The sequence below is a fragment of the Scyliorhinus torazame genome, chromosome 3 (assembly GCF_047496885.1).
Source record: "Scyliorhinus torazame isolate Kashiwa2021f chromosome 3, sScyTor2.1, whole genome shotgun sequence".
Lineage (NCBI taxonomy): Eukaryota > Metazoa > Chordata > Chondrichthyes > Carcharhiniformes > Scyliorhinidae > Scyliorhinus > Scyliorhinus torazame.
In genome coordinates this window covers 50,735,885-50,754,158 of record NC_092709.1, presented here as the reverse complement: position 1 = coordinate 50,754,158, position 18,274 = coordinate 50,735,885, and the positions used below count along the sequence as shown (strand labels likewise).

Genomic DNA, 18,274 nt, shown 5'->3' with positions numbered 1-18,274 from the left:
TTTCGATTTGGAGTCCACTACAAGTTCATAACTGACTGGGATCGGGCAGCACGGTGGTGCAGTGGGTTAGCACTGAGGCCTCACGGCACCAAGGTCCCAGATTCGATCCCGGCTCAGGGTCACTGTCTGTGGAGTTTGCACATTCTCCCCGTGTTTGCATGGGTTTCACCCCCACAACCCAAAAGATGTGCAGGGTAGGTGGATTGGCCATGCTAAATTGCCCCTTAATTAGAAAAGAAATATGAATTGGATACTCTTATATTAAAAAAAAAAAAAAATTAAAATAACTGACTGGGATCTCACAAGGAATTTTTCTCTTTCAAAATCTGAAACTTTTCTCATTTGCCAGTACTTCCCTGCATGTAATACACATGGGCTTTGCATCCTCATTGACATGGGCACAATTGACAAAACCATAGCTCAAGAAATCATATTTAAACTGCTTTGTTCACAAATTAAGTTTCTTCTTTGTAGGTTGTTCACGAGACACCCTGGAGCTCTGGACAGAGCTAACACTACTCTGTCCTGCTCTGGGACTCTTGAGCAGCTCTCTCCAGATTCTGTTGTGAGATCCTGTCCAATAGGTAAATTGCCTATTTGAGTCTCCTGCCAACCTTTACTTTTAAGAAAACCATTCATCTTCATAGTTCACTTGTCTTGTTTGTCATCAGCTGGAAAATGGAAGCAACACTGTTCTGTGATCTGGTGCCATAAGCACGTAGCTAGAGGGCACTTGACATCCAAGTGTGGGTGCAGGGCACGTGACCTGCTCTCTGCTGCTGCTTCTGGCCAGAAGACTGCACGTAGTCTCCATTTATTTCCATTTAAAAGGTGGCATTGGACGACATTCTCGATGTAAAAGCCGCTGACGGCTGTTGGGTGCTTCTGCGACCGGAAGCTGCATGACTGATCACTCCGCGACCCTCCAACACTCGCCCACAACCCAATCATCTAGGGATTGGATAAACATGTGGGTTAATTAATTGAAACCGGGCACATGAAAACATTCGTTCAAAGGTATAATGCTTTAGTGCTCTTTCCAAGAGCTGGTGCAGACTCAATGGGCCGAATGGCCTCCTTCTGCACTGTAAATTCTATGGTTTAAGACACCAGCAGAGCTGTGGAACTGCTCAAAAGCAAAAGTGAAACTAAAATTGGATTACTTGTCGCACACCATTCTAGCGATGCCATGCTGAAATCCCTTAAAGCAGTATTTTTCAAACTTTTTTTGCCCGGGACCCATTTTTACTAACTGGCCATCCTTTGCGACCCACCATTTTCTCTTACCTTTAATGCGAGAGGTGAGCCTGTTTGGTCCTCATGATCTCACTCCAATAAGGTTCACAGGAGGAGATGTCTATGCACATATCGGGTGCAGGATTCAGCCAATTCCTTTGTGCCGTCTTCATTTTTGTGTGGATGGAAAATCCAACCTCGCACATGTAGGTTGTTGTGAAGACAAAAGCAACAAAATGCTTGTTTTACTCCACTCCGGATACTCCTCTGAGACGCTGCTCCAGAATGCTTGACAGCCTCATTGACTTGTGCAGTGTTTTTGGAGTCAGCTGCAAGTTAACAACTGATGCTGGAGTCTCAAACTCAGAGATTTTTCACCCACCTCTTCTCTCTCAAAATCTGAAACTTCTCTGGAAAGTAGCGACCAAAATTATTGATCAGCGCAGCCAGATACAACTGAATAAGGCTTGCTAGTCCATTTACAGTTTCTGCATTTTCCAACCACCAACCTATTCAATGCTTCAAAAATCTGTTGTGTGGGTTGGTAAAGTCCAGTAGCACAGCAAATCCTCAACAAATTCATCGTGCCAAACAAAACTACCAAGGTTGCACAATATTTAACATCTGTACTTTCATCCAGTTGTAATGAGAACTCCTGCGCTGATTTTAAACGGGAAATCAGCTGGACTTCTAAATTCTCAGCAATATCACACATTCGGCGAGCCATTGTTATCACTAAGTGGGATGCATTCCACTTTTTGAACGAACCTCTCATCAATGACCGTACGAACTATATCTAATTCTGCAGGGAGGATTAATCTCTCTGCTACAGTGTGGGGCATTTTCTCTTTAGCTACACGGTAAGTTACCATGCAAGAGGCTACTTGTACTTTGTTGTTCAATGTAACATTTCTGCTGAGGACTTCGGCTGGCGATTAAAGTTCTCGTCGCATCGAGGTTTGTCATTGAACTCACCATGCTTAGTCTTCAAATGCCTTTGAAGTTTTGAGGGTTTTAAACTTTCATTTGCCAGCACTTCCTTGCATATAACACACATGGGCCTTGCATCCTGATTTGCATTGGCACAATTAATAAATCCATACCGTAAAAAGTTATCTTTATACTGTTGTGTGCCTGATTTCAGCTTCTCCAGATGCCCTGCAGCTCACACCACCACTGCTTTGTCCTGCTGTGAATTCTCCTGAGCCACACACTCCAGGTTTAGTTGTGAATCCTGGGCTGTTTGTGCCTCTGACCCTCTCTTTATTACAAAACAATCCATTTTAAATTTTACAATCCCATAGCTTGATTGCTGCTAACAAAATGGAGGAATTGCAATAGAGCCCAGAGCATGTGACGTCAGCGTTCGGGACATATGACCTGTCTGCCGTTGCTTCAGACAGGAAGACTTCTGGGTCAGCGCACTGATGTAAAGATGAGGCAGTGTTTCTCTCTGGGCTCCGGGCATGCGCACTGAGGAGTGGGCACGCATGCACAGCTCGCCCGCATTTTCAAAGCTGGCTGTGGGTGTCATTTGTGCAGCCGGCATTTTTAAAAGCCGGCTGCTGCAGCCGTTGCACCTGAATTCTCACAATCAGGAACGCTGCAATGGATGGCCCCGTGACCCACCTGCAGGTCGCAACCCCCACTTTGAAAATGCCTGCCTTAAAGCATATTACAATAGGAACAAGGATAGCAGAAACATTTTCCATATTCTTAAATCTTTCCTAGATGTGGGAGGTTCCAGTGTGTTTAGAGTGGCAAATGTGGCACCAATATTCATAGCAAGAGTGCAAGGATATTTCTTGTAATCTACTTTCCCATTTTTGTATCTTGAGGTAGCAATAGTGGAGCGAAGATTTATTAAGCTATATATAATCTGCCCATGGCAGTAATTATCTCCCAGCCTAGTCCTTGCTGGTAGAACTAACACACCAGCCCCTGCCTGGGCAGTCTTTTATGGGCAATCTATTACGAGCTCTAGCTGAGTGGCCTTGTATTCCACGGGGAGGTCAACAATGGTTTGGCAAGTTTCAGTGAGTAATGTTCAAGACACAGGAGCTCTCCGTTTAAAATATAATTTTATGGGCGCAATGGGAATTCGCAGGATCAGGCGTGGTGAATTCTGCTAATAGATTTGAGGTTAGAGATCGTGAAGCGGCTGGGGGAGCAGGTCTTCCCCACCTCCACGCAAGAAGTCAAACAGAACTCTCGGCTTACAGACACGAGCACAGGTTACTAGCCTTTCCCTAACAAGTAATGTTTATTAAAGACCCCCAAGATCTCCATGGTGGCACTACTTTCCTTAATGTCTGTGGAGTTTCCGTGACCTGTAGAATTTGTGATAATTTTCAAAATATTTGCTAGCCGGAGACGACTTCATCCTATAGGGGAGGAATTTATGGCTTCCAATTCCTTCCATCTGACAACGGAAAGCCAGCAGCTTGTGTTCTTAAGAAAACAAAGTCAGCCAACTAGCTTCTTACTGTGAGCCTAAAAGCTGCCCTAGATCATTTTACTTTGAATACAAAGGATAATATAGTCACCACTCCTAATTCACAGAATATTTTATAATGCGTGGTGTATTAGATCATAATACGAATTATACTTAAGATTATACAAGGTGTCCTTAATACAAGTATGTATCCATGATTGCGATTTCTAAAGGTTACACAGAATGAATTTGTAACACAAATGTATGGCATTGATCCCAGTTTATAATATTGTGACCAACACAACTCCCTACATATGCTTTAATTAATACGCAATGCCAAATAATAACAGTAACTAACACTGTGTTGTTACAAGTTAACCATATACTGTTACAAGGTCCAAAACAAAGTCAAAAGTAATTACTGCTTTATAACACTTAATACCCAATTCTTCCAATTAAGGGGTAATTTAGCGTGGCCATTTCACCTACCCTGCACATTTTTGAGTTGTGAGGGTGAGACCCACGCAGACTTTGGAAGAATCTGCAAACTCCACACGACAGGGACCTGGGGCTGGGATCGAACCCAGGTCCTTGGCGATGTGAGGCAATAGTGTTAGCCACTGCACCACCGTGCTACCATATAACACTTGGAACATGGATCATTGTGTTAGCATCTGTGATTCTACTTCAGGACTCTTGATATCACCGTTCTCTACTAATTGCTGTTTCTGCTGATAGCAAAAGTGGAACAGTCTAGTTGTCTTGACAAATTAACACACCTGTGATAATTGTCTGTCCTTTGTTAACCTGGTCTCGGGCATCACAAAACAGCATTTTGGTTTACTGAAGGCCTAATTCAGCTAGGCCATTCGTATAACACTTATCCTGAGTTTTGTTATCTCAAGCAGAGGCCCTGATGAGTTACATCCACTGGCCAACAGGACAAATGTTACTGAGGCAAAAGTTAATGAAGGTTCTGTCAGAAAGCCACAAGTTATTTCTGAAGGCAGATGGAACAACAACTGTTAATGAGCATAGCAGATAAGAAGGGCCAGCCTCCTTCAGTTATGTCTGGTTTGCATGTTTTGTCCAAAATTAAGTTCAACTGAATGAACCGGTCTGTTCAGTTCTGACCAACACAAAATAGAGGAACATTCCAATTGGAGGAAAACCCAGATTCCGAATCCTTCACTCTCCTCCTCTGCCGACTATATTGGCCGCATAGTAGCGATCGAATTGGAGAAACATCACCAAAGCTTGGCAGTGGAATTGAGGAAATCGGTCGATGAGGCTCTGGCTCATATGTCTTCAAAATTAGAGAATGAGTAAAATCATTGAAGGCATGTGGTGCCACAATGAAAAGCATGGAAACAGCCCTCTCCAATAATAGTGATCAGATCACATCGTTCAAAACCAGCCTGACGTCAGTGATCGAGATTAACAAAGGTTTTAGGGCTAAGACGAGCAATTTAGGAAACTGGCCACATCTTGGGTTTGCTGGAGGGGATAGAGGACACCACCCCTACTGATTGTCACTAATATATTTAAAATGGCGGGTGAAGATGTGTTCATGTTGTTTCTTCCCCCCCCCCCCCCATCATCCCGCCGGAGTTAGACTGGGCTCCTTGCCTTGCGGCCAAGGCCTTGAGCTGAGGAACCACCACATGCGATCATCATTAGGTTCCACAATTTTTTTTAAAGGAGCAGGTCCTTAATTGGACCAGGAGGGCCATTCTTTCCAATTATACCAAGATCTGAAGTGCAGACCTGGGGAAGAAAAGAGCTACCTTTTAACTTGAGAAAATCCGTTTTAAATATCACATTTTTCCGATTTGGTATGATCTCTCCAGCCCGCCTCCGTGTCTCTTTTGGGGAGAAGGATTGTTTTTCCGATTCTCCTAAAGAAGCAACTCCTTTTATCCAAAGACTTAACTTTAACTCTTTGATTCTTCTTCCTGTTGGAAGTATTATGTATAATGTTCAGGAGTTTTCATATTGCTTGTTTGGACTGAAACTTGGGTTTATAGTTATTGTTGGGTTTTGCATGTGTTTTTGCGTATTATCATTGCATTGCAAAATATGTTGTTTTTCATGTATATGGTTGAACGGAGAGCCTCCCAGCTAATGAGGATAGCTGACGAGAGTAACAAAGAACAATACAGCACAAGAACAGGCCCTTCGGCCCTTCAAACTTGTACCGGTCATGATTCCAACCTTTGCCAAAAACCCTCCGCACTTGTGCTGTATCCCTCTATACCCATTCTATCCACGTGTTTGTCAAGATGCCTTTTGAACGCGGTTAATGTATCTCCCTTGGCAACGAGTTCCAGGCACTCAACACCAACTGTTTAAAGTTTAAAGTTTAAATTTTAAAAAACCTGCCTCGCGCATCTCCTCTAAGCTTTGTCCCACGGACCTTAAACCTATGCCCCCTAGTGACTGACACTTCTACCCTGGGGAAGAATGCCTGCCCATCCACTCTATCCATGCCCCTCATAATCTTGTGGACCTCTATCAGGTCACCCCTCAACCTCCGTCTTTCGAATGAAAACAGTCCGAATCTATTAAGCCTCTCCACATAGCTAACACCCTCCAGACCAGGCACCATCATGGTAAACCTCCTCCGCACCCTCTCCAAAGCCTCCACATCCTTCTGGTAGTGTGGCGACCAGAATTGTGCGCAATATTCCAAATGCGGCCGCACCAAGGTTCTACACAACTGTAGCATGACTCGCCAGTTTTTATACTTGATGCCCCGTCCAATGAAGGCAAGCATTCCGTATGCTTTCTTGACTAGCTTGTCCGCTTGTGTTGCCACCTTCGGATCTGTGGACATGCACACCCAGATCCCTGACTTTCTGTGTTCGTAAGTGTTTCACCATTTAAGGTCTAGTTCCCCTCTATGTTAGACCTACCAAATGCATTACCTCGCATTTGTCCGGATTAAACTCTATTTGCCATTTCTCGGCCCAAGTCTCCAACCTATCTATGTCCTGCTGCTTCTTCTGGCAATCTTCAACACTGCCACTCCACCAACCTTGGTGTCATCCACAAACTTACTAATCCGACCGGCTACATTTTCCTCCAAATCGTTTATGTACAGTACAAACAACAGAGGCCCAAGCACAGGTCCCTATGGAACACCATTAGTCACAACCTTCCATTCAGAAAAAAACTCTTCTACTGCTATCCTTTGCCTTCCATGACCGAACCAGTTCTGTATCAAGGACTTTTCATGACCCCTCCTAATTTCCCCCTTCCTACTTTCTTTATACCCCTCAAGGGTCTCGACTGCCCTTCTGGACCGTAAAAAGTCTCCCTTTTCTTTTTGATGAGGTTCACAATATCTCTCGTTATCCAAGGCTCCCTAAACTTCCCATATTTATCCTTCGTTCTCTCTGGAACGTGGCTTTCCTGAATCCTAATCAACTGTCGTTTGAAAGACTCCCACATGTCCGATGTTGATTTACTATCCAACAGTCGCACCCAATCCAAATTCTTCAATTCTTGTCTAATGTTATCGTAATTTGTCTTTCCCCAGTTTAGCACCTTAACACGAGGGTTGCCCTCATCCCTGTCCAAAAGCACCCTAAAACTTGCAAAATTGTGGTCACTACTCCCAAAATGTTCCCCTACTGGAATCTCAACCAGCTGTCCAGGCTCATTCCCCAATACCAGATCCAGTACTGCCCCTTCCCTATTTGGACCATCCACATATTGCACCAATAAGACTTCCTGGATACACCTTACAAACTCTGTCCCATCCAAACCCCTAGCACTAAGTGAATCTCAGTCAATATAGGGGAAATTAAAATCCCTTACCACAACAACTGTTATTTTTGCACCTATCCAAAGTCTCTCTACCTATCTGCTCCTCTATCTCTCGCTAGCAGTTGGGGGGCCTGAAATAAACGCCCAACATTGTGATTGCCCACTTCCTGTTCCTGAGCTCTACCCAGATTGACTCATTGTATGAGCCCTCCAAGTTGTCCTCCCACAGTACAGCTCTAATATTCTCCTTAACCAGTAACGTTACTTTCTTCTTTTATGGGAGGGTTTGTTGCAGCTCCTCACAAACAGTTTGTGAGTAGAAGCTTAGAATGTAATTTTAGTTGCGTCTTGCTATGTAGGGGGTTGGAGATAAAGGATTGTTTGTTGATACTACCACAGTGTTGTTGGGACACTAGTGGGTTGTTCACTAGTGAACTCCCTCCCGGACTTGGATTCACACCAGACAATTCTAGGAGGTGACCTGAACTGTGTCTTGGACTCTAAATTGGACCATTCCATGCCAAAATCTCTGACTCCATCTAGGATATCCCAGGCACTGACCTCTTTTGTAGAATGGATTAATGGGGTAGATCCATGGCGTTTTTCTGTATCCAAATGAAAAAAGAATTTTCGTTTTTTGCATATGTCCACCGTGCTTATTCCCTGATAGATTTTTGTTTATTATTGGTAAGTCCCATCTCCCATCAAATATTTGGCAATTGTCATCTTTGATCATGCCCCTCATTTTGTTGATTTTCATTTTGATTTTGGCCCTTCCCAAAGCCCACCTTCGAGATTAGACACCACTTGGATGTCCGGTGTTAAATTTTGTGAGCGTTTGTCTGCTGCCATATCCGATTTTTTTAAGCTCAACAAATCAGAGACAATGGGCGGGACTCTCCGACCCCCCACCGGGTCGGGGAATCGCCGGGGGGCGGCGTGAATCCCGCCCCCGCCGGCCGCTGAATTCTCCGGCACCGGAGATTCGGCGGGGGCCGCAGTCCCGCTGTTTCTATGCCAGTCCCGCCGGCGTAAATTGAACCAGGTCCCTTACCGGTGGGACCTGGCGGCACGGGCGGGCTCCGGGGTCCTGGGGGGGGGGCAGGGCAATCTGGCCCCGGGGACTGCCCCCACGGTGGCCTGGCCCGCGATCCGCGACGGGCCTGTGCCGTGGGGCACTCTTTTCCTACGCGCCGACCATTAGCCTCCGCCATGGCCGACGTGTGGGTGAACCTGCGCATGTGCGGGGATGTCGTCAGCAGCGCTGATGCTCCCGCGCATGCGCGGACTCAAGCCGGCTGGCGGAGTCTCTTCGGCCCCGGCCAGCCGGCGGGGCGCCAACCACTCCGGGTCGGGCCTAGCCCCTAAAGGTGCGGGCCTAGCCCCTAAAGGTGCGGAGGATTGGGGCGGCCCGACGCCGGAGTGGTTCACGCCACTCCGTCCCGCCGGGACCCCCACCTCGCCGGGTAGGGGAGAATCTCGCCCCTAATCTCCTTTAACACTGAGACCCTAAAGGTTGTCATAAGAGCCGTAATTGTCTCGTATAAAGCTCACACCATGTAAATTGAGAGATTGGGGTGTCAGAGACTGGTGTACTTCATTTTGGACGTTGACCGCCAATATTCACTTGGCCCAATGCCGGAGCTACTGACTCACCGGAAAAAATTACAGCTCCAATTTGAACTGATATCTACAGATACGGCAGTATGGCAGTTACGGCATTCCAGGGCACCGAGAAGGCTGGTCACCGCTTTGCTCATCAACTTGAGTAGCAAACTGCCTTTCAAAGGATCCATACAGTTCAGAGCAAGGAAGCTGACCTGGTTTCCGCTCCTCCAGGTTAATGCGGTTTTCAGTTGGTATTGTCGTGAGCTATAAAGGTCCAAGCTTCCTCCAAACACATCAGGTATGATGCATTTTTTAGATAGTCTAGACATCCCAATCATCAAGAAAGGCAGGAGATGGAAATTGGGTTCCACCCTCTCCCATGCTCAAAAGAAATATTGAAATGCATTGGGTGGCTGCAATCTGGCAAAGCCCTGGTCCTGACTGCTTCCCGGCTAAATTTTATAAAAGGTTCTTTGAGAAGTTCATACCTTATTAATGGACATGTTTAACGACTTGCTGTCCAGACGGTCAATATCCCCGACCTTCATTCAAGCCTCAAACCTTTTTTGCTCCTTAAGGGGGACAAACACCTAGTAGAATATGGATCATGTTGACTCATTTCACTTTTGAACACATTGTTAAACTGCTGGCTAAGGTCCTGGAGTCCCAGCTGGAGCCTTATCACCCTGTTAGATGATCTGGGGATCAGACAGACTTTGTGAAGGGCAGCAGTTGTCAGCTAACATTTAACGTCTCCCCATCCACTGTTCTGGAGCCTGAAGACATAGTGTCTTTGGGTGCAGATAAAGCATTTGATAGGGTGGAATGGAACTGTCTTTTTGCGATTTTGGGGAGATTTGGATTGGGCCCTAAATTTGCCTCCTGGATTCATCTGTTGTACAATGCCCCTAAGGCCAATATTCGTATGAACATAGTATATTCAGAATACTTTCCCGTAAGCAAGGGCACTAGTTCGGGCTGTTCTCCCAGAGATTTGCTTTTAGAAGGGAAGATTTGCCAGCTTTGATAAGCTCTTAAAAATGTTGGTTGTCCAGTTCTAACATGTTTTATTATTTTCAAATTCGAGGTGTTTCACGTACGGTTTTTTGTTTCCCCTGATCGTACACCCGCTTCCTTGTTGGGGAGGGTCTTGTCCCTGGCTCAACCGGACAGGGGATCTATTTCTGATTTGTATGGCCTTATTCATTCTTCGGATCCTTTTCTGTTAGAGGAAGTAAAGGAAAAATGAGAGAGGGAATTGGGTCCTTACTGATGAGGCTTGAAAGGAAGCCCTTTACAGGGTGAATTCGACTTCATCTTGCACTAGACTGAGTTTGGTTCCGTTTAAAGTATTACATAGAATACATTGGATCAAAGCGAGGATGAGTTGGTTCTTGCAGGATGTGAAGGGCAAGTGTGATCTGCTCGCTTGCACCCGCTAACCAGACTCTCATGCTTTGGTCTTGTCCCAAACTTTCTAGCTACTGGGTTTCCTTTTTTTAAATAAATTTAGAATATCCAATTATTCTTTTCCAATTAAGGCGCAATCTAGCGTGGCCAATCCACCTAACATCTTTCGGTTGTGGAGGTGAAACCCACGCAGACACTGGGAAAATGTGCAAACTCCACACGGACATTGGGCCGGGATTGAACCTGTGTCCTCCATGCCATAGGCAGCAATGCTAACCACCGGGCCACCGTGCTGCCCTTGGGTTTCCTTTTTTGATGGGATATCTAAGATTCTACGAATGGCCATCGAACCTTGTCACTAATAGCTATGTTTGGGGTCTCTCTGACTCACCAGCATAGGGATGGACCTTATCGCCTTTGCCTCATTAGTGGCCAGGAGGAAAATATTGCCTAGTTGGAGGGCTCCCATACCGCCTAGAGTATCCACCTGGTTGGGCAATGTTATTCCTACACTTGGGAAAAAATTAAGTACGTAAGGGGATAGGTGGGGAAAGTCCACCTACGGTGGCAGCTATTTCGCCATAGTTTTTGTGGGGGTCGTAACAAACCCCCTCCCTGTCCAAAAGTTCCCCTTCAGCCGCAACGATGGGGACCTTCTGCGCCGCTTCGCCGAAGGCTGTCATTTAGTTTGTGATGGCTGTGGGTCGGGCAGTGTATAATGGTTTGCGACCGCCTTGTCCTGACCGATCTCCGAGCATTATTGCTGGGATCTCTGTTCTGAACACAACATCATCTGTGTCCATGAATACTTCCCTGTCCAATTCTGAGCCGGAGTCGTCATCCTCCTGCTGGACCAAGTGCTGGAATATAAACGGTTGGGTCCCCTGGCTGAGAGGCGGTTTCTGGCATGGACGGGGCATCAATGCTGCCGGTTAGGCGTCGTGTTATGCGGGCCCCACTGGAGGTTTCCCCACATGCTTACGCTGAACTCTGCCCTCAATCCTAGCTTTGTCGGAGACCGGTCCTTGTTCTTTCCAGCATGACACCTGGGTGCCAAAGTGCCCCGCCTTCAAAGTTGCAGGCGTAGACTGTGTCCACTGAGCGATCCTGGTGTCCTCAACTCATGGTGCCGCTCTGTGCCCCAACTGAACTCCCACTTTCTGCTGAGGCTGGGAAATGTGAGACTCAACCGGGTTAAAAGCCTTCGGCCCATCGGCAGTTCTGCAGCGGCTACTCCCACTGTCAAGTGTGGCATTGTGCAGCAATTAAAAAGGAACTGCGCCAGTCACATGTCCATGGAACCCGTGGATTGTTTCTTTACACCCTTTTGAAAGTCTGGACTACCCTTTCTGCCAGGCCTTTGGGTGCGGGATTGTACGGGGTGGTTCTGATATGCCTGATACCATTCCGTCTTGTAAACGTGACAAACTTTTTACTACTGAAGGGCATCCTATTATCCATTACCAGGACCCCATGGGTGCTGAACAAGCACTGGAGCTTTTATACTATTGCCCCGGATGTCATCGAGGCCATCTTGTACACATCAAGCCACTTTGATTGGGTATCTGCAAAAACCCGAAACTTAGTATCTAGCCCGCTGGCTCAAACACATGATTTTCTCGGACTGGCATCAGCTTCGACCCCACCCCCAACTTAAAATGCTGCCGAAGTTGCTTTGATATATTCAATGTGACCACCACCACCGGCTACCCATGTATTTCCCTGGGGAAAACAGGAGGGGCGCTGTTGGCAGCGCACAGAAACCCGACCCCCTACAAGAGCCTGCCTCCATCCTCACCCGCATTGCCTCCAGCTCCCTGCCCCAGCCCGTACCTTGGTGTTTGCCGCCCAATAATAATAGATTTGGAAGAGGCAACCCCCCCACCCTGACTGTCTCCCTTTCGAAGCGACATCTTCTGTATCCTTGCTACCTTACCCACCCTTCATATAGCTTCATACAAACGATGAAGTCATCTGTTCCACCCTCATAAAAGACCGGCAGGCACTGGAATAAAAGCAAAAACCGTAACAAGATATTCATCTTTACCACCTGCGTCCGGCCCTCCAATGATGAGGAAAGGCTATCCCACCTTGACAAATCTGCCTTAACCCTACCCACCAGGCTTGTAAAATTCAACTTGCGGAGCTGGGCCCAGTCCCAGGCCATCGGCACCCCCAAATAGCTGATGTGCGATTCGCCACAAATGAATCTCCCCCCCCCCCCCAAGTCAGCCACTGTGCCCGGAGAAGAAACCAAAAAGTACTTGCTCTTTTCCAAATTCTGTTTATATCCTGAGAAAGCCCCAAACTTCTTGAGCAGCCCCATTGTATCCCCCACGTGGGACCTGGGTTGGAAATATACAACCAAAGGTCGTTGGCATACAAGGACACCCTATGCTCCGCACACACCCACACTCCTCGCTATCCCCTTTTACTTATCAGAACACTTCAGTGCAATGACCAAGGACTCTACCGCCAACGCAAACAAGAGAGGGGGGGGGGGACGACATTCCCCTGAAAATATCCCGTATGTGCCTAATTCATACGCACACTCTCTCCTTCGGCTCCTTGTGTAACAACTAACCCACACCATAAACCTGGGCCCAACCTCAACCCGCTCCAACACTGCAAGCAAGTAACTCCACTCTTCTCGATCAATCACCTCCGCATCCAGCGCCACCACCACCCTCCTTCAGATGGGGAGGGCATCACGTTTAACAAACGCTGCACACGAGGGCAACTGTCTATCCTTTACAAATTCTGTCTGATCCTCCTCGGTTATCTATGGAAGGCACTCTTCCAACCTAAGCGCGATTGCCTTGGCAAGATTTTTGGTATCCACATTTAGCAGAGATTTAGGCCGATTCCACACATACTCAACCGGGTTTTTATCTTTTTTTTAGGAAGAGTGACATGGATGCCTGTCCAATCGTCTCCAGGAGCACTCTCTTACCCACCACATTCTCAAACATCTCCACCAGCAACACGCCAACCTATCCAGAAACATTTTATAGAATTCCACCGGGAACCCATCCGGCCCCGGTGCTTTACCTGTTTGGATTTTCCCTATCGGCATCCGAACCTCCTCAAACTCCACTTGCTCTTCCAGCCCTGCCCTTCTCTTTCTCCCCCCACCCCCACCCCAGAAATCCCCACCCACTTCTTTTCGAAACCACTTCTCTCTGCATACTTCCCCTCTTCTCCGCCCCCCCCCCCCTCAATTCACACCCGTAGGCCCATCAAAACCTGTCCCAGCCCCAGCCCCTCCCCCATCTCGCTCTTGTTCACTAGCCAACTTAGGTTTGCTAGCAAGGTGGCCCCCACCAGAGCCCCATCAACTCCCTCACATGCCTTGTACAAAAAAACTCCTACACACCCAGCCCTTCTCAACAACCCCACATGAAAAACCCCAAATAAAGGGGGGAAATCCTCAATGTCCCCAAACCATTCCCTCCCAACCAAAACATAAGAAAACAAAGTCCAAACTCAATTCAGTCCTCACGAATGCCTCTGCCTCTTCCGCCATCTCAAAATAATAGTCCTTGAAATTATGCGTAACTCTCAACTTCATCGGGTAGACCGCCCCAAACCACACATTACTCTTGTAAAGCATTGCCTTTGCCCTGTAAAGGCTGCCCCCATCTCGGCCCTTTATTGCTCTCCTCCACCTTACCCAGCTCCCCTCTCATCGAGGCGAGCTGATCGCTGAGCCGTGACAATGCCTCCTCCACCCCTTCAACACCTCCTTGCTCCCGCACCGCCATCAATGCCTTTCGAAGAGCCTCCTTTATCAGGGCCACCATATCGTCCACAAACTGTTTGAGCGTTCCCATCATCTCCTTCCCATGCCGCACAAAATGCTTAGCAAACTGCTGCTCGAACTCCACCATTACCTTGGCCAGTAATGGGCGAATCCCCACCCAGCGAACTCGGGGGGCCCCCCCCCCCTCCGGCCATCTTTCTTCCCACAGCACTCCGAACCTGAGCTCTCAGGCGGACTAGCGCTCATTCCTTTTCGTCCTGTATTCTTCCGTTGGGCTTTCGACATTCTCTAATTACCAGAACCTTACTGGAGAATGTTCATACCAAATTTCCCCCCAAAAGTGCCCAAAAACAGAAACTCCAGTGTGAGCCACCCAACGTGCAACCTCCACCTACATGCTGCCAACATAAGCCTGCGCGAGAATGACTTTGGCAGTCTTCCCCAACATATTGTTAGCCTGGAAGAGGTGCCTCATGCGTTCCGCATACTGGCTCCCGTCTTCTAGGCCTGGGTCAAAGGATTCAAGCTTACCGAACAGCTGCAACCTGAACTTTTCTTTGTCCACAGGTTCCAGGATAGTAATATACCGGACAGCTAGGTGGTGCCACAAGTGAGTCCGGAGTTTTCTTTTGTCCTTGTAGCCAGTTTAGTAACTTGAAGTCAGCAGTAGTGGAACGATGATTTAATAGACAATATACAATATTATGCCCATGGCAGTAACTCTCCCAGCCCAGTTCTTGCTGGGAGAATTAAACACCAGGCCCTGCCAGGGCCAGCTTTTATGTGCAATCTATTACAAGTTCCAGCTTGGCCTCGCTCCCCCACCTGGGAAACTTGTATTCCACTGGTCCCATTGAGAGGTCAAGAATGGTTTCTCCGTGGCCTACATGGAGGTCATAACACCCATAAAACACTCAAATTAATCGAGATTTTCTTTCTTATCTGGGTGGTTTATTATTTGTATCTGGAAGGAACAAATACAGCTTTAAAGATTGTGCCTGAGTAATGGGAATTAACTTTCTGTACCTTGGGTAGCTTGGAGTTGTGGTTTGGTGTTGCTCTTCATTCGGGTTTCAGCTTTGATAAATATATCTGGGATCAGTTTGTTGGATACAATCCATGTAGACTAAGCATTCTACTCCAACTGATGTTTGCTTTCTCAGTTATACGAACAGTTGATGCAAACGATAAATTCTGTGCAAGCTGATTATCAACAGTTTTTTTTTATTTAAATGACAAATTTGTGATGGTGTGCTAATATATAAAAGTGTACAATAGTTATATTCAATACTTAATTGAATAAACTTGATTTAATTTTACAGATTAAATTGTAATACTTGACAGGACAGTTGGGCTTCAAGGAAAGCCCTTTGATGAATTATTTGGAGGAGAGGGCTGTAGGGTGGGTCAGTAAATTTGCTGATGACACCAAGATTGGTGGAGTAGTGGATGAGGTGGAGGGCTGTTGTAGGCTGCAAAGAGACATTGATAGGATGCAGAGCTGGGCTGAAAAATGGCAGATGGAAGATTAACCCTGATAAGTGCGAGGTGATTCATTTTGGTAGGACAAATTTGAATGCGGATTACAGGGTCAATGGCAGGGTTCTGAAGAATGTGGAGGAACAGAGAGATCTTGGGGTTCATGTCCACAGATCTCTGAAGGTTGCCACTCAAGTGGATAGAGCCGTGAAGAAGGCCTATAGTGTGTTAGCGTTTATTAACAGGGGGCTTGAGTTTAAGAGCCATGGGGTTATGCTGCAACTGTACAGGATCCTGGTGAGACCACATTTGGAGTATTGTGTGCAGTCCTGGACACCTCACTAAAGGAAGGATGTGGAAGCGTTGGAAAGGGTGCAAAGGAGATTTACCAGGATGCTGCCTGGATTGGAGGGTCGGTCATATGAGGAAAGGTTGAGGGAGCTAGGGCTTTTCTCATTGGAGCGAAGGTGGGTAAGAGGCGACTTAATAGAGGTTTATAAGATGATGAGGGGGATAGATAGAATGGACGTTCAGAGACTATTTTCTCAGGTGGATGTAGCTGTTACAAGGGAGCATAACTATAAGGTTCGGGGTGGGAGATATAGGAGGGATGTCCGAGGTAGGTTCTTCACTCAGAGTGGTTAGAGTGTGGAATGGACTGCCTGCTGTGATCGTGGAGTCGGACACTTTAGGAACTTTCAAGCAATTATTGGATAGGCACATGGAGCACACCAGACTGACAGGGAGTGGGACAGCTTGATCTTGGTTTCGGACAAAGCTCGGCACAACATCGAGGGCCGAAGGTCCTGTTCTGTGTTGTACTGTTCTATGTAATAATGAAATTAAAATTATTGTACAGTTTTGAATTGCACTTGAAATTTTAAACTCCCTTTTCCTCAAAAGACAACAATTCAACCCATCACTCCTGTGTCTGTGCCAGTTCTTTGGCTAAAGCTAAGTAATCTGATTTACCGAGCCTTCCCCTTTTTCTCTAACTTTATTTATTTGTCCAATTGACCTAATACCTGTATTACTGAGATCTACTCCCAAACTATCAAAAGCATACGCTTATTTATGGGCAAGCTTTCAAAGGAGTTACAGTACAGCAGGCAGAAGCATGATCTCTGCCTGCTGCCAAGAGTGGTCTTTTTTTGTTTGATTTTCTTTTTACCATAGATAGTGCCATGGGCGTTGAGCAACCCCGCTTCATGTATTTCAAATTGAGATTAGCATGGTACTGTGTGCCTGCTCTGCGGTACTGAATGATTAATGACTATTTCTTTACATTTTAACAATAGTTTTTTTTTTTCGTTTTTTTTTTTTAATAATTTTTATTTAAGGTTTTCATAAAATATCAATAACAAAATGAGAAAGAAAAAAGAACCCAACAGGGTTAAGTACAAAACACAATCTAAAAAAGCAACCCCCCCCTCTACCTAAATAATAAATTAACATTAACACCCCGACTTAAGACAACAGGTGTATACACCCCCTCAGACCCTTCCAGTGTAAATAACATAAACAAAAATAAAGTAAACCCCCCCCACCCCCGAGCTGCTGCTGCCATTGACCAATGTCTATCGTTCTGCCAGAAAGTCTAAGAACGGTTGCCACCGCCTAAAGAACCCTTGTACCGACCCCCTCAAGGTGAATTTCACCCTCTCCAATTTAATGAACCCTGCCATATCGCTGATCCAGGATTCCACGCTTGGGGGCCTCGTATCTTTCCACTGAAGGAGAATCCTTCGCCGGGCTGGGGGCCTCGTATCTTTCCACTGAAGGAGAATCCTTCGCCGGGCACGTTTTAACAATAGTCTTGACAAACATAGTACAAACCCAAGCACATGTATAAGATTCTTAGCTGTTGATGTGTTTTCTGTTTTCTAGTTGCTCTTGCATACGGTATTTACAAACAGGATTTACCAGCCCCAGAAGAGAAACCAAGGAATGTGGTCTTTGTAGATATGGGACATTCAGCCTATCAAACCTCTATTTGTGCATTTAACAAGGGAAAGCTTAAGGTTAGTAGTTTAAAAAAACTTTATTGAACATATTTTGATAGATTAAAAATCAATCCTTTTTGTTAAAAATAAAAAAAACTTCTGCATAGCTCTTTCCACAACTACCAGAAGTCTCAAAGCCAATGAAATACTTGACCTTTAGTCTTTGTGATGTAGGAAACGCATCAAACTTCCACAAACAGCAATGTGATTGCCAAATTTTGTTTTACTGATATGTCACTGGCCAGGCCGCCAGGTAGAATTCCCCTACCTTTTATTTGTATTCATGCAATGGGGCCTTACACTTACCCAAGCAGACAGATGGGTCTTGGATTAATGTTTAATCCTGAAGATGGAATCTTTGACAGTGAAACACTCCTGCAGTACTGCACTGGAGTAGCTCCTTGAAAATTGATACACTTGTTTGCTCTTGCATAACTTCCAGAAGATTTTTAAATTATTTCAGTATTACTGGAGATGGAGTTTTTGGGAAGACAGCTCATTTTACTTGTAGATAGATCTCAAAGCAGTTTCATGTTTGGATAAGCTATAGAGCAAATTAATTGATCAACA

At 46.1% G+C, this 18,274-nt stretch overlaps 1 protein-coding gene across 1 annotated transcript in view; it reads left to right on the top strand.

Annotated features, from left to right (window-relative positions):
- hspa4l (heat shock protein 4 like) overlaps positions 1-18,274 on the top strand; it is a 119,677-nt gene that overhangs the window by 39,653 nt on the left and 61,750 nt on the right. The window contains exon 6 of the mRNA XM_072495675.1: positions 17,589-17,722. Coding sequence (XP_072351776.1) covers positions 17,589-17,722 — 134 coding nt within the window. The remainder of the gene's footprint in view (positions 1-17,588; positions 17,723-18,274) is intronic.